Source organism: Arachis hypogaea, chromosome 7 (assembly GCF_003086295.3).
Source record: "Arachis hypogaea cultivar Tifrunner chromosome 7, arahy.Tifrunner.gnm2.J5K5, whole genome shotgun sequence".
Taxonomy (NCBI): Eukaryota; Viridiplantae; Streptophyta; class Magnoliopsida; order Fabales; family Fabaceae; genus Arachis; species Arachis hypogaea.
The window spans coordinates 7,978,517-7,994,562 of NC_092042.1; the positions used below are offsets into that span (position 1 = coordinate 7,978,517).

Here is a 16,046-nt window from a genome sequence, read left to right on the forward strand (position 1 = left end):
TTTCTATATTTTAAAAATGTGATTAAAAGAGGTCAACGACCACATTTTTATAAAGATGTGATTGATTAAATATTTGGTTACGTTTTTTTATTACGTTTTAAAAGTGTAGCAAAAGAAATTAATGACCACATTTTTATGAGTAACAATTGATTAGAAATTTAACCACGTATTTTTGTTACGCTTTAAAAACGTGGCTATAGGAAAAAACAGACACACTTTAAAAAAATGACAATATTTTATTACAGTGACATTTTAAAAGCTCCTAATAATATTGTTCATGTCCAAGATTGATTATTGGAATATATATTAGAAAACCTCTTAATAATATTAACCACAAACACATTATTTTGTAAGTTGTTGAGATTCTCCTTCATAAATAGCTGTTGGATGCAGCTATATATATCTATGCCTTGAGAAGGTAAGAATCAACTTCTTTAGCACCCTTGTCAAAGAACTCCATGAATCCATATGGAGCTTCAACATTCTCATTGATTTTCTCATATTCAATAGTGAATTTAGCTGTAGCACCACCATCACTCTTCTCAAAGACTTGAAAAAAGAACTTAAAGACTTTATAGTTCTTACTTATGTCTCCATCGAAAAGGTTGTAAGTAATTGACTTGTTCTCCTTGTCAATAGCTTCAATTTTCTCCTTCAACTTAATTGGCTTGCCATCTATTTTTTGTCACAATAATCAATTAAAAAAAACCATTACTCAAAAAAAAGGTATGTATTAATTTATATAAAAGAATTTTTATTTGAACGTTGATTAAATTAGATTAAATTATTCTATTAGTAGTTATAATTCTTCAAATTTATAATTGATTGTACACTTTAAAAATTTTCAATTAAAATTCTATATTACTTTTAAATTTGTAATCATATCCTTGCCGTTTAAAAAATATTGAACGTCTGAATATGCTAAAGCATATATTATTAGTAATATAAGATGAATAAAAATATTTTTACAATATTTATTATTAAATAGAATTAATTATAAATTTAAAACAGGTACAAAGACTTAATTAAAAATATTTAAAATATAAAAATCTAATTATAAATTTAAAAAATTTATAAGAACTAACGCACTAATTTAACCATGAAATTATTACCTACGATAAGAGTCCAATTCTTAACCGAATGAGGGACATGCCAGTTATCACCTTCATGCATGTTGCCTTCAAGGATTCTTTCACAAATGTTTTGAAGCTTGTGGAATTGAGTTATAAAGATGTTGAAGTACTTTGCAGCTGGTGTTTGGACCGTAACTTCAACACTAAGTTTACCACTTAGCACCATGTCTACTCAAGAAAGAAGCCTAAAGTATTTGTGAAGGAAGAAAAATATGTAAATGATGAGAGATGGATAAACATATTCTGCCTTATAGAGCCTTATATAGAAAGAGTATAGATTCTGATCTAATCTAACGAGGCATGAAGTCACGCGGTTAGGTTATAAATTGATTTTTAAAATCAATTTGGATTCAACAATGCTAGGAACTAACTTTATATAAGCCAAGAATCAGCCAATTGGTAAACCAGAAGCACCGGTGACTTTAACTGGATGTTGCTACTGATAGGCACACGCATGTTTCTTTTTCTTGTAAATTAGATGGTTTTGGATATGATTTCTATGTTTCATATATTACGCATTAATAAAACATAATTAATTATATGGAACCAACAAATGAATGATCAAAGCATCTGTTCCGTGATTCTCTCCTAACACTAGCGTATCTTCTCTCATGTTTTGAACGTGGTCAACAATAATTTAACAAACAAATTAAATTATAAATTAATAAAACTAATTATAATTAATTATGTTGTTCCATTCTTGGCTGATTATTAGTTGATTCCATATACTTTTCCATTTGGATTAGTTTAACGGTTAGCTCATTAATTTACTTAAGTAAGTATTAGGAGTTTGAGTCCTGTCTTGTACATGTAACAATTCATTAACCAGCGAAATTTTTTTAAATGAAACCCAAATTTATGATGAATTAGTTATTCGCCTGCTGAGTTAAGAAATACCGTAAAAAATAAATTTTTTTATAATTTAAATAAATAAAAAAATTAATTAATCAATATTAATTAATTTTTATTTCATTGTAAAATTATTTTTTTAATATTCATGTTTTATAAAATTTAAAATTTAGTATGACTGAGAATATTAAGATAGATGATCAATAACCATACACAAAGTTCTGAAAATCAAATTAGACATAGAACTAATGGTGTTAGAAATTTAAAGATTTAATTAGAGTTTAATCGGATTGAATTAAATATAATGAAATAATATATTTTTGCATGTATATATCATTTCTAAAAAAATATTTTTTTATGATTTATTATTTTAAATCGATTCATCTCTAAAATCACACCGGTTCAAATAATTAATTAATTTTTTTAGTTTATATATTTTTCAATTTTTAACCAACTAGTTGCGAAGCAATTTAATTAGATCGATTTGACAACCAATTTCTAATTAACTGGGTCAAATTGGACAATTTGTTCCAATTCCGAGAACCGTGGCCATACTCTATAATATATATATATATATATATATATATATATATATATATATATATATATATGAACAAAATAAAAAATAATTATATCAAAAAATTTTATTTTATCAAATATAAAATGTTAACTTATATTTTTAAAAAAGTTCAATCACATCTCCAATGATTTTTTTTATTGAAAGTGTGTTTATAATTTGTCTTGATGTATTATTAGGTAAAGTAGTTGATTATCATTTAATGTTGTCGGATGACAATATTTTCATGCCAATGTTGTCAATGCAAATTTAATATTTGATAGATTTAATTAATCAGTGAATTCTTATAGTTTTATCAAATTTTTAATTAAATTTTTATATATATTTTTTAATTAAACTTTTATATAATATTATATTTTATAATTAAGTCTTTATCTTAAAATTAACAGAATATTCTGTAAACAAAATAAATATATCTAATACTTGATTGAATATTTTATTTTATTTAATAAAATATTTAGTTGATTCTAATAATATTTTTGTGATGGCAAAAATTTAATTATAAAATCTAATATAATATAAAAATCTAATTAAAAAATTTAAAAATCTATTTAAAAATTTGATAGAATGATAAAAAATAATTAAACCTATTTAATATTAGTAATTTATTATATTGTGACCTTTGTTATTATCCAGGTAGCGATGATTAAACAAATCAATAAATTGTTCAACAAAAACCAATTGTAATAAATTAAGAAATGCGTATCTGGACTGTGATAATTGATTAAACCATTCGCTGAGGCAGTAGAAAAGACGAGATCTCTGGAAAAAAAAATTATATGAGTTAACAATGAACATCATTTATACTATCTAGAATAACCATCTTAGTATTATGGCTAATAAATATCTCATGTCATAAAATTACTCATCCTAAAAGTTTAAACTGATTTTGGGGTTCACCAAGAATCAAACTCTTGATCTTTTGGATCTAGAGGTCTAATACCATGCCACTCATCCCAAAAGTTTCTGTTGATGGAAAAAGATAACACTAATGGTTATATCTCTAATACTGAATCGGACATCCCTAAACCTCCATTGTACACATTATACAAATATTCCATTGACTCCCTATACTTTCTTTTATCAATAAATAATTTTAAAATTTTTATTAGTTCTTTTAAGTTTAACGTGCCAGGTACAATATCACTAATTTTTTAAATAGTTGCCTATATTTTTTTAAGTTTCTATCATATTTTTATTTTCTTGTTAGATATTTTCAGAAAAACAATATTAAACCTAAATAGATACTTCTTTATAAATTATAGATTTTATAAATAACAACGTAATTACATATTTAGTTACATATTTTTTTAAAAAATCTTATTCCGTAAGTTTTAATATATATATATATATCATGGTTCTGAAAACCGAACCGGACCGACTCGTTCAACCGGAAAAACTGGGAATCGGTCACCTAGCCGGTCCGGGTAACATTAAAAACCGTCTGGCAAAAAATCGGTGGAAGAACCGGTAGAACCGGCGGTTAACCGGTGAATCGGAAGAACCGTTCGATTTTTTGACGGTTTTTTGGTTTGAAATCAGAAAGGTTAAACGACGTCGTTTTGGCCTATTTAAAAAAAAAAGAGAAAACGGCAAAAGCAAAACGCGTAACCCTAAATCCCTAATAATCACAATCGGTTTCCAATGGCAATTTCCCTTTTCCAGTTTCCAGAAACCATTCTTCACCCACAGCAGTTCACCACCGAGCCACCATAGCCACCCACAGCTCCAGATTCCAGAAATCACCCAAGCAAGCAGTTCACCACCAAGCCACCCACAGCCACCCACAGCAGCGACGACGTTGAGAGCCGCAACCACCACCCCGTCCTGCTTCTGGCCGAGCCCGCCTCCTCATTCGCCGTCGCCGAACGTCCCCGACACCGCGTCCTCACTCGCCGCCGGTAAGACCCTGTTCTTGATTTATTTGCTACTTCATGATTTTTTGTTTACTGCTTCATGATTTATTTTTTGCTGCCTTCTTGAATTTGCTTGCTGCTTCATGATTTTTGTTTACTGCTTCATGATTTATTTTGCTGCCTTCTTGAATTTGTTTGCTGTTGTTTACTGCTTCATGATTTATTTTGCTGCTTTCATGTTCACTATGGAGGAAAACAAGAAGATAGGAATGCTAACTACCCTGATATGGTGAGAGATTAAGAAGAAAAAACAATAAAATATATTATGGCTCTGAACTATTCTTATGGATATCTAGTTAATTTGATTATTTGCAGAAAGGATATCATAAGAATGCATATTTTTTAGGTTAACAAATATTATGATCTTGCTACGAGCTTTTATGAGTTTGGGTGGGGAGAATCTTTCCATTTTGCACACAGGTCTGTTTGCTTCATTCTGCAATTTCAAATTCAATATTTTGCTGTTAATTGGGTCATGCTGATGTCTTTCTTCTCTTTCAGATGGAATGGTGAGTCTCTTCGAGAAAGCATCAAACGTCACGAGCATTTCCTCTCCTTTTGCTCTTTCCTGCTCTGCCTTTACTGCTTGACAAAAATTGGTTAAATAAATTTTTCTGCAGCTCAACATCAGTTACAGGGTTGAATAACAATGAGTACCAAATATCAAGAGGAAAGGTATGTGTTGTGAGATGTAACGCGCTGACAAAAGTTTTGACTTTTGAGAAGTAATTGGAAAAAACTATTTGACCTTCTCGTTCAATCACTATATCTAGCTGATGTAGGCTTGTACTATCATTGTTAAATTTTTTTGAGTCTTCTCACATAAAATTTGTGCATTGATTTGAGTATTACTATGTATTTAGCACATTAATGCTTGGGAATTTTATAGTATACTTATGAGTCTTCTAGTGTTTGATACACAAAGTCTATCATCCTAAGCTTCCTGTTAGTTGAACAATTATTTTGACCTTCTTAATGAAGTATTTATGTTGATTTTCCATATTTTCTTAAATGATGATAGTATCTATACCTATATGTAGAGAGAATTGGGTAGTTTGATTTGAATCTTGGTTTCTCACATTTTAAATTTTATTATGTGAAATTATTGAATTTATATATTTAAAATTATTTTTAGGTTTTTTAATAATTTTATTTAATATTTAATTAAACCGGTTAAACCTCGGTCGAACCAGTGAACTATTGAACCAGTAACTTCATCGGTTTATTGACCGGTCCGGTTCTCACAACCTTGATATATATATATATATATATATATATATATATGATATAAAAAGGTTCTAATTATTAAATTAAAAGGAATAAAATAACTACATCAGATGGCATTCTAAACTAATAATTATGTACTAATATCCTAAGACAAGTGAAATAAAAGAGAGTTATAAAATTCTACGAGTTACCTATTGCATACTAACTATACAAGCTATATTCTACTTTTTTACTACTATCCTAACCATAGTTACATACACACATTTATCTATATAGGATTTTTTAAAATACAATAAATTAAAATTAACCGCAAAGTCGACTGCTCCAACGTAATGCGAAGTGTCGTTCAGCATGTTGATGTCTCTATTGTTACCAGCTGTGCGCACCATCGCTGTAAGTATCGATTATATGCTCAGAAAGGGGTAAAAGGGAAGAGAAAGTAGTTGAAAAGTTCAAACAAGTGCTCGGTCAAATTCTGTAAATGAGTTATATATATAGCCGACTCCAAACCATATCTTGTTTACACTGTGAACGAGAAATGAAATTTAGTGGCGAATTTTATAGAGATTAACGGCGGTTTTAAATTGCCGCAAAATTAGTTACTAACGCTTTGAGAACCGTTATAATATGGGATATGGAGATTTGATTTTGTGATAGTTTCACTGAACCGCTGGCACAACCGCAGTGAAATCCCTTGAATAGTGTCGGTTGATTTAACGGCGGTTTAGAACTGTCGCTATTTGGCCAACCTTGAATTCAACGGTATTTTCCAGCAATTTTGAACCACTGCTATTTTGTTGACCGTTGTATTTTTAAAAATGTATTTCGCAATTTATTTTTGGCCATTTTGTAACCGCTGCTATTTGCCCAGCTAAATGGTTGTAAAAATACTATATTTTGCACTGGCAATCAACGCGTTTTTAATTTGAATGTACTAGGTATTTTTTTTGTTTTTTTTTTGTTTTTGAATTTTTTCTGATATTAGAAATTTTAATTATTCTGTAACTGAAAAAATAAATTGATAGGTAAACAACATTAGTAAAATTGATAAAAATATGCATATATTTATCCAAATATCAATAAAGTGTATTCTTTACTAAGAGTTGCATAGTCAACAATAAAAAAATGTATATTTAACTAAAAAATTAATTACAAATCCTAAGTTCTACTTTTTACTCTGTCCCTTCAATGAGTTCATCTATGCAGTCACGTCTGGTGGCAGCTTCCCACCTTGTCCTTGAATTAAACATCTTAGGGGACTCTCCATTGCCTGTCTTTTTGTCTTCTCAGCCACTAGTTTTGCTTGTAGTTCAAGCAGCACCCTTTGAGTCTCCTCTCTTTGAGTTTCATTGCCCGACTGATGTGAATTCGTACTGAACACTTGACTAGAAGTCGGTCCGATATCCACGCCACGTACTCTACTCGAGTGCTCTTTTCTAAGAGCTTGAGCAAGTAAATCATTCTGAGACAATAGTCTAGATGATTCATCATGTTGCTCAATTTTCGCAATTCTTTCCTACACAGTTAGATAAGCAAACATAAGCATTTATTAGCTAATTGCTAACCGAATAGACTTTCAACACAGTTTTAACAAACAAAACCTATGAAAAACAACTTAGGATTTACAACACATTACTTACACCAATAGCCTGAGCTGCATCATGGAGACAGGAGCCATTGGGTCATTTGTGCGTTAAGGTCCACAACTCCCCTCTACCAATTGGACGCCCTTGTCGTTCCAACTGTAACAATATAGCATAACTAGTGAATAGGTAGACGAATAGAAGGTTCAAAAAGAGAGTCGAACGTAAATTACCTCTTCTTCTCCGGACCTTGCTAAGCTTTTTGATTTGATAGTGTGAGTATATAACTACTTCGATCAATTCACAGCATTTTTCCTACACTTCTCTTATCATGCCATTAAAAGTAAAAGTTACTAGACTCCATTTTTTGACTAAATGTAACATCAATAGACTTTTTTTTGTTATGAAAAAAATATACTACCTTTGTGTCTTTGCTATAGCAATAATCAAGATACCATCTCCAATGCTCCACAATAAATTCCGATGGGCAGCCTTCAATATTTTATTCAATAGTCAATTCTGATTTGTAATATTTATGATACAACATATTCCTCGTGTCCTTTCAAGCCCTCCTTAGCATCTTTAATATTGTTAGTATGTGTCAAATTAAGATTCTTGAACTCTACAAGAATATAACGTTTTACCTTTACACATTCGTTATAAATCTTGTCCTTGGAGCGAACCTTTCTCCAGTCTTTCTCGCATATTGGGAATTTGGTGTAGTCAAAACCTAGTAATCCGAGAACGTCGCTCAGTATACCAGCTTCATTTCCAACTGGTTGCAGTCTCTCGTTGAACCTAAGTACAATCGTTCTACCGCTAGGTGACTTCATAGCCTTCTTCACACTCAAATGAAGTTGCTTGAATGTCCCGTCAAACTCTGTAAATAATAGTTAGTCTCTGTGAGTAACCATTGTAGCCAAGATGCGATGAAATTACATAAAAATTAAACATAAAAAATTATATGAGATAAATTCATGTATACCAATTGTTTTAACATCCCAAAATTCGGTGGTCATGCGTCCCTTGCACTTCGGAGCCTCCGATGTAGCAAACAGGTTGTCAACGTGTTGCTCAAAATAATCTACCTCATCTGCCTCTGGGTCTAAGTCTTTATTGCGGCCTCCGAGTTTTGAGTACGATTCGTGTAAGTTTGTGGAACAGGTAGTGATTCGGTATAGGGTAGTCGAAAGGGGTGTAAAGATGAGGTTGCAGGGGAATCAGCACCACTGGAGGGGGAATTAGGCAATCCACTTGATGCACGGATGACGCTGCAGCAGATCCTGTGTGAGGTTGTTGACATGTTGTGTCTAACTTTAATTTTTTCGTGTAGCGACCTATCCTAGACATCTTAATAAACTGAGTACCACCAAAAATATTACTTATACTATGATCAAACTGTAAAAAAGAAACAGAAATTCAGCAGCATTAAATATAAGAAAATAAGTAAATCCAAACCAAAAGAAAGAGAAGATGGGCATAATATTTTTTTTTCACACACAAACATTATTTTCATTTTTGTTTTGATTCTTTTCATTTTCTTTTTGGGTACAGCTTATTTTGGACTTGCGCTTTATTTTTTGGATACATTCATGAACAGAAGATTGAGACTTTTAAGAAAAAGAACATGATCCAAATAAGAAAACAAAGATAAAAAACTGAGTCCTGGTTCGGTGGTTCCTAATTGCGTTAACTATCTATTTCAATTTTAATTCCCAAAAAAAATATCTATTCAATTTACATGTATACTCTAAAAAAAAAAAAAAAAGAACTATCTAGTACAAATATTTATCATTCTTTAGGTAAGACCATATCCTCTTTAATAATCATAATCTAAAACATTTATATCCAACCTGACACTTGATTTTTAATTTGGGTTAGGACCTTTTACTTGGTTTAGCAATGATTATATATTTAGTTCAATAGATTATGCATTTAATTGTCAATACCTTTTTTTCTTTTTTTTCTTTTTTGGTATGAATCCTCAATAGGTTTGTTTTCTTTTCGGTCAGGGGTATCCTCAATAGTTTGAATGTCTTATTCTTCTTTCTTTTTATTGAATTATGCACTTACTGAAAAAGTAGGGGGACACAGGGCAAAGAGAACCTTTTTGTCATACAAATTATATTGTTGAATTCTAGAAAATTTGCTTAAAAGAAGTAAAAGGAAAATCAGCATACAGAAGACTATTCTTGAAAAACAGATAGTGAATTTAAATGTGCATATCCAAATTTCTACGAGCAACAATTATCAAAAGCCCACAAGTAATGTACATTATAACCATATGATCTCCAGTTGACTCATATAAAATCCAGGTTTCAGCAGTGGCTTGTTTTGCTCACTAATCTCATTTATCAGCAATCATAATCAACGTCAGTAACAAAATTCATGGATAAAAAATATTTTATATGTAATCGATCAACAATAAAAATTCGGTCACCTAAAAAACCCAACTTGAGGATATCATTACCACACTCAAAACCCATTCAAAAAACCATTTAACCCCAACTCACAAATCCATCAACAAATTATCTAATCAAAAAGTCATAAGAATCATGCATGTTATGCTTTCACCAGTAATAGGTGTATTTTTAATGGGCAAATCAGCAACCACACAAATTCAACTAGTGGGGCTTACCGGCAGCAGGAGGAAGGCTATTGACGGCAAGAGACCAAGGAATGTGCCTAGAACAGAGAGAGGAGCACCTCGATGACACAGCTGCTTCACGGGTGAACACAGCTCGACGACGCAGATGGATTTTGGATTCGCCTCGCGTCAACGGCAACTGCAATTTGACCAGCTCTGAAGACTCCTTGGAGGAGGAGATTGGGTCCGACGGAAAGTGTAACTTGTTCACACTATAGTTTGGGAATTGAATTAAAATGATTTCTCAACTTTCTACCTAATTTTTAGATGCAACAAGAGAGGAACTCACTCAACCTCATTTGTCTAAATCATAGTTTCATCACGAAACCAACAAGTGTTTTGGCACTCCTCTAATCTCTATATGATGACTACAATAATTTATCAAGTATTTATAACTTCTTATTAGATTAAAACAAAAAAATTCTAAATCCACAAATATAAAACCCAATTAATCAACAAAATCAAAATATATCAAATTAAATTGAACATTCTAAAAATATAAACTAATAACTTCTAAATATATAATACTTCAACTCTTTATATCACGAACATTTGAAACACATATCAAATACTTTTCAATGGCTTGATAAGACTTGCTAACTTAATTAATATTCTACTCAATAATAGATAGCAAACTAAATCTTAAAATGGTTTCTCAGACTCACTGCGTTCACTATTTTAGTCTTTCGAATTCAAAATTTATTATATTGATTTTCGAGATCCAGTTTTGAGCACCACATTGGTCTTTGAACCCTTTTTAACACTGAGTAAGTGAATGAAATGCTGAGCTGACTTTGACTTGCCATATTGGATACAAGACTAAATTGTATCATTTCGTTTTGGTGCTTAAACAAGCAAAAAAAAAAAGATAAAAAAGAGTTTATATGATATACAAACTATTTTATGTCTCCTCATTCTCCAAAATGATATCGTTTTTATCTTGTTCAAGCACCAAATTAAAATAAATAACGTCATTTAGCCTGTGTCTAGTGTGGTAAGTCAGAGCTAGCTCAACATTTCATTCGTTGACTCAATATCAAAAAAGATCCAAGGACCAATTAATATGATGCTTGGAGCTAGATTTGAGAAACAACGTAGTAGATTTTGAATCCAAATGACTAAAATGGTGAAAGTTATGAAATTTAAGAACCACTATGAGATTTAATCTAGATATTATTCCTTGCAATTTTCTAGCTCCAATACAAATTAAAAGTTAATCGGCAAAACATTTTAAGTTATTATTTACAGAGTTATGAAATTATTTCTCTTAATATTTTAAGTGTTCTACTCTATTTTATGCTAAAATTTTATTTTTTTTTAAAAAATAGATTATACAAATCAAACTCTATTTTCTGTTATAAAAATTTCGGTATTAATTATGTTAGGAAATTATATATTTTTGTAGTATTATAATGGTTATAATATGATTATATAATTTTGTCAATATTTAAACAATTTTAGTAAAATTAAAGGCACACTTTTTATACATTTTTGTAGTATTTTTTACTTTTATTTTTTTAAATTAAAAATTATTTTTAAATATTTAACTATTATTATTTTAATTTTAACTATATTTAAAAGTATACTTTTTGTCCCTAAAGTTTGACAAAAGTTTTAAAAATATCTCAAAATTTTATTTTGTTTTAATTTTGTCCTAAAAGTTTTCGATTTGCACCAAATATATCCTCGATGGTTAAATTTTCAAAAAATTTAAGACTAATCTAACAATAATGTATAAAAATTATGCTTGATTTGCTTGTGTTGAGGGTTGTTCTTATGAAATCGTTATTGAATTAGTCTTAAATTTTTTGAAAAATTAGTTGTCAGGGGTATATTTGATAGAAATCGAAAACTTTTGAGACAAAATTGAAACAAAATAAAATTTAAGAATATTTTTTAAATTTTTTATCAAATTTCAAAGACAAAAAATATATTTTACCCTAAAAAGTGTTATCGAAGTTGCATAACCATCATAATAATAGTCACTAGAGCATGCAACGAATGTACAATCCTACTTTAAGTTATAAAGAACAAGGTAAGCAACACTTGGAAAACGTGAATGAAATGAAATGAATTGGACAGGGAGTCTTGTGATATGAGGGGTCGATATGGTTAGGGCATATGCAAGGGACTGATTCTTATTTGACACTGTCCGGTAAAATATGGTTATTATGAGAGTGACTATTGAATGATGCCGAATACGTTGTTAAGTATGAAAACATAATAATGACAAAGCAACTACCATTCACATACACGTTTGTGTTGGGAGATGGCCGGAGATTTATATTTTTCTCCATAGTGTGTGATTGTAATGAAAGAACGAACTATATAGTCCATTTAGAAATACCCAAGCCATCTAAGCCTAATCGAGAGATAAAACGTATTAAATAAATTTTTTTTAAAACTTAAAAGTGAGACTCGAACTCGCAACCTCTAGATAAGTATGGAGAAACTATACCATTTGAACTATAGCTCATTAGCATATTAAATAATTTTATAATAACAGTTTAAATAGCATCTGTATGTATTCTCATTAGTTAACTTTCAGTCATATTAAATAAAACATGTTTGATTTATGTAGTAGAATAAAATAAAATTTTATAATAAATATTATAGGCTACTTCCTATCTTGAATTTCAGAACGTAATTGAGTTGGTTTGAGATGGTAATTAATAATTGTAAATATATATTTATAAAAGCATTATTCAAGGCTCGAAACACGACAAAGAACACATGACATATCAACAATTTTTTAAGAATTTGCGGCAGTTTAAAACTATTGTAAAACAAATTATCAGCATTTAATAACCTTCGTTTTTTAAGGTGTAAGAAAATAAATTTGTAGTAATTTTCAGCAATAGTTGACATAATTGCCACCATATCAAAATATTGTGTCAATTTATTTTTCGCAGAATCTGAAATTTATTGTTATTTTCTACATGTGTTTAACTACTGTTATCTGGCATTATGAATTTTTTTAAAACTTTTATTTTGCAACCACCATGTGGAAACATAAAATTTCTAAAATTTTTGCGGCAATTCTCCATTTAAAATGACGCAAAAATATTGTATTTTGCAGCATACGTCTTTAAGTGCTACTATTTTTTGTTAATTTTTTAACATTTTTGGTATTTTTTTAGGGTATATTTTATAATTTTAAAAATTTTATTATTTTTTTTGCTACTAATATATAATTTAAGATTTCGAATTCAAAATTTAGGATTTAGGAGGAATGGGTTGGCAGAGGGGAGAGGGGGGTGGGGGGTGGTGGTCGACAACAACAGGGTGGCAATCGACGGTTATGGCGTGGGTGATGAAAGAAGTAAAAAGAAATTAGCTGGTTTTTGTTGGCTCCCTAGCCAGCTTGTTATATTCGTCCAGACCAACTTATAAGCAATCTTGTGTTATTATTGTCACGAGATGTAAATACCAAATTTTATTTTGGAAAATTAAAACATATATGATCAAATGTACAGTTGAATGTTGAGACGATTTGGCAAAAATAAACAAAAATAAATAAATAAATAAAACACACGGATATGAAAAACATCCCACTTATTATATATATTATTACACAAGTACACAACACACTCAAACGAGAAATCATTGGCACACATATACAAAGCAAGGATGAAAAGCCGAAGCAAGCAGCAGCAACCATCCTTATTATATTGTTCGTGTCCAAGATTGATTATTGCAATTATTATATATATTACAAAACCTCTTAATAATATTAACCACAAGCTATATATATAGCCAAACACATTATTTTATAGGTTGTTGAGATTCTTCTTCATAAATAGCTGTTGGATGCAGCTATCTATCTATGCCTTAAGAAGATGAGAATCAATATCTTTCGCACTCTTCTCAAAGAACTCCAAGAATCCATATGGAGCTTCAACATTCTCACTGATTTTCTCGTATTCAATAGTGAATTTAATTGAGGCACCACCATCACTCTTTTCAAACACTTGAAGAAAGACCTTAAAGACTTTATAGTTCTTACTTATGTCTCCATCGAAAAAGTTATATGTCACTGACTTGTTCTCCTTGTCAATAGCTTCAATTTTCTCCTTCAACTTAATTGGCTTGCCATCTATTTTTTGTCACAATAATCAATTAAAATAAACAATTACTCAAAAAAATATTTATTTGGATGTCGATTAAATTAGGTTAAATTATTGTATTAGTCTTTATAATTTCATCAATTAGATCCTTACACCGTTTTAAATTTCTAATCACATTCTTGCCGTTTAAAAAATATTGAATGTCGGAATATGCAAAAAATATTTTTATAATATTTACTCTAAAAAATAAAATTAATTATAAATTTAAAATAGATATAGAGATCTAATTAAAATTTTTTTAAAATATAAAAATGTAATTATAAATTAAAAAATTTATATGAACTAACACACTAATATAACCATTAAATTATTACCTACGATAAGAGTCCAATTCTTAACCGAATGAGGGACATGCCAGTTATCACCTTCATGCATCTTGGCTTCATGGATTCTTTCACAAATGTTTTGAAACTTGTGGAATTGAGTTATAAAGATGTTGAAGTACTTTGCAGCTGGTGTTTGGAGCGTAACTTCAACACTAAGTTTACCAGTTAGCGCCATGTCTACTCAAGAAAGAAGCCTAAAGTATTTATGAAGCACGGAAAGTATGTAAATGAGAGATGGATAAACATATTCTGCCTCATAGAGCCTTATATAGAAAGAATATAGATTCTGATATAATCTAATTAATAATGAGATATAAAGCAGGAATACTTTATCGAGTTATCGTGTTTGTATATTGGGCACATTTTGAATACAATAGTAATTGACACTCATTCGACGTGTATATCTGCTGTGTTTAACTGTGTTTAAATAAAAAATAATTTTTTTTTTGTCAGACACACTTTTGGATACACTTAAATATCCTCACATATCAGTATGTGTCTAACTTTATTAGTATATGTATTTTTGAAATGAGGTTAGAAATAATATATATTATTATTTATTAAAAAATTTTAAATATTTTATATAATTAAAATAAGACATTAAAAGCAGTTAAAAAATTAATTTATATTTTAATGTTAATAAAATATTAAAATATTATTATAATTTATCAAAAAATACTTTATATTTTATATATAAATCGTGTTCTCGAATTTTATGAGATTTTAAAATTTGTGTGTCTGTGTGTCTTATATCATGTCGTATTCCGTATCCATGTCAGTGTCTATGCTTAATGGATAACGAGACATAAAGTGATGCGGTTAGGTTAGAAATTGATTTTTTAAACCAACTTTAGGTTAGTTTATTTAGTAGTTATCTCACTAATTTTCTTAAATAAGTGTCGAGAATTTAAATCATGTCTTATGTATACAGTAATTCATTGACTAATGACAAACATTTAAATGAAACTCAAATTCACGACGAATTATTTTTTAGTATGTCAGATTAATAGATATCGTGAAAAATACAAAAAAGTAATTGTTTTTAAATTTTAAATAAGTATAAAAAATTAATTAATCAATATTAATTAATTTTTATTTTATTATAAAATTAGTTTTTTATTATTCATATTTTATAAAATTTAAAATTTAGTATGATTGAGAATACTAAGATGGATTATCAATAGCCATGTACAAAGTACTGAAAAATCGAACTAGACATAGCACTGGAGTTAAAAATTCAAAGATTTAATTAAAATTTAATTAATATTAAATCAAATATAATAAAATAATATATTTATATATAACATATATCATTTTAAAAAAAATATTTTTTATAATTTATTATTTTAAATTAGTTAATCACTAAAAACTACACCAATTCGATTAATTAATCAATTTTTTAACCTATTTTAAATCAATTTGATGCGAAGCAATTTTTACTTTAAAACGGATCAATTTAGCGATTAATTTTCAATTAACTAAGTTAAATTGAAAATTTATTCTGATTCTCATAACCATGTCCATACACATATATATGGATAAAATAAAAATAATTGTACCAAAAAAAATTATTTTATCAAATATAAAATGTTAACTTATATTTTTAAAAAGTTTAAACACATCTCCAATAATTTTTTTTATTAAAAACGTGTTTATAATTT

At 29.1% G+C, this 16,046-nt stretch overlaps 4 protein-coding genes across 6 annotated transcripts; 1 reads left to right on the forward strand and 3 right to left on the reverse strand.

The window, feature by feature from the left end:
- Positions 1 to 216: 216 nt before the first annotated feature.
- On the reverse strand, positions 217 to 1,351 carry LOC112702303 (MLP-like protein 43). The gene is made up of 2 exons (XM_025753280.2): positions 1,113 to 1,351; positions 217 to 675 (listed from the first exon to the last, which is right to left on the reverse strand). The coding sequence occupies exons 1-2, from the start codon at positions 1,297 to 1,299 to the stop codon at positions 404 to 406; spliced, it is 459 nt and encodes a 152-aa protein (XP_025609065.1). The 5' UTR covers positions 1,300 to 1,351; the 3' UTR covers positions 217 to 403.
- Positions 1,352 to 3,913: 2,562 nt separating this feature from the next.
- LOC112701070 (uncharacterized) lies at positions 3,914 to 5,473 on the forward strand. Its single transcript, XM_029288123.2, has 5 exons — positions 3,914 to 4,029; positions 4,102 to 4,460; positions 4,667 to 4,704; positions 4,822 to 4,895; positions 4,977 to 5,473. The coding sequence occupies exons 1-5, from the start codon at positions 3,914 to 3,916 to the stop codon at positions 5,077 to 5,079; spliced, it is 690 nt and encodes a 229-aa protein (XP_029143956.1). The 3' UTR covers positions 5,080 to 5,473.
- Positions 5,474 to 6,799: 1,326 nt separating this feature from the next.
- LOC112702304 (uncharacterized) lies at positions 6,800 to 10,250 on the reverse strand. Of its 3 annotated transcripts, none has more exons than XR_011863415.1 (5): positions 9,924 to 10,250; positions 8,271 to 8,622; positions 7,519 to 8,165; positions 7,343 to 7,444; positions 6,800 to 7,218 (listed from the first exon to the last, which is right to left on the reverse strand). XR_011863415.1 is itself a non-coding variant. In XM_072198616.1 (5 exons), exons 1-3 carry the CDS (start codon positions 8,302 to 8,304, stop codon positions 7,703 to 7,705), a joined length of 345 nt encoding a protein of 114 aa, XP_072054717.1. In that variant the 5' UTR covers positions 8,305 to 9,341; the 3' UTR covers positions 6,800 to 7,218; positions 7,343 to 7,444; positions 7,519 to 7,702. The 3 variants fall into 3 exon arrangements, 1 of the variants encoding a protein (XP_072054717.1); XR_011863414.1 differs by having other exon boundaries at positions 8,271 to 8,627; XM_072198616.1 differs by lacking the exon at positions 9,924 to 10,250 and having other exon boundaries at positions 7,519 to 7,777; positions 7,930 to 8,165; positions 8,271 to 9,341.
- Positions 10,251 to 13,472: 3,222 nt separating this feature from the next.
- On the reverse strand, positions 13,473 to 14,633 carry LOC112702305 (MLP-like protein 43). Its single transcript, XM_025753282.3, has 2 exons — positions 14,374 to 14,633; positions 13,473 to 14,028 (listed from the first exon to the last, which is right to left on the reverse strand). The coding sequence occupies exons 1-2, from the start codon at positions 14,558 to 14,560 to the stop codon at positions 13,757 to 13,759; spliced, it is 459 nt and encodes a 152-aa protein (XP_025609067.1). The 5' UTR covers positions 14,561 to 14,633; the 3' UTR covers positions 13,473 to 13,756.
- Between the last annotated feature and the right edge of the window lie 1,413 nt (positions 14,634 to 16,046).

Coding starts and splice junctions, on each gene's coding strand:
- LOC112702303 (XM_025753280.2), bottom strand. CDS start 1,299: ATGGTGCTAAGTGGTAAACTTAGTGTTGAAGTTACGGTCCAAACACCA. Junction 676..1,112: donor GAATTGGACTCTTATCGTAG/GTAATAATTTCA, acceptor GACAAAAAATAG/ATGGCAAGCCAATTAAGTTG.
- LOC112702304 (XM_072198616.1), bottom strand. CDS start 8,304: ATGACCACCGAATTTTGGGATGTTAAAACAATTG. Junction 8,166..8,270: donor TTGGGATGTTAAAACAATTG/GTATACATGAAT, acceptor TATTATTTACAG/AGTTTGACGGGACATTCAAG. Junction 7,778..7,929: donor TTTATAACGAATGTGTAAAG/GTAAAACGTTAT, acceptor AAAATATTGAAG/GCTGCCCATCGGAATTTATT.
- LOC112702305 (XM_025753282.3), bottom strand. CDS start 14,560: ATGGCGCTAACTGGTAAACTTAGTGTTGAAGTTACGCTCCAAACACCA. Junction 14,029..14,373: donor GAATTGGACTCTTATCGTAG/GTAATAATTTAA, acceptor GACAAAAAATAG/ATGGCAAGCCAATTAAGTTG.
- LOC112701070 (XM_029288123.2), top strand. CDS start 3,914: ATGGTTCTGAAAACCGAACCGGACCGACTCGTTCAACCGGAAAAACTG. Junction 4,461..4,666: donor CGCGTCCTCACTCGCCGCCG/GTAAGACCCTGT, acceptor TTCACTATGGAG/GAAAACAAGAAGATAGGAAT. Junction 4,896..4,976: donor TCTTTCCATTTTGCACACAG/GTCTGTTTGCTT, acceptor CTTCTCTTTCAG/ATGGAATGGTGAGTCTCTTC.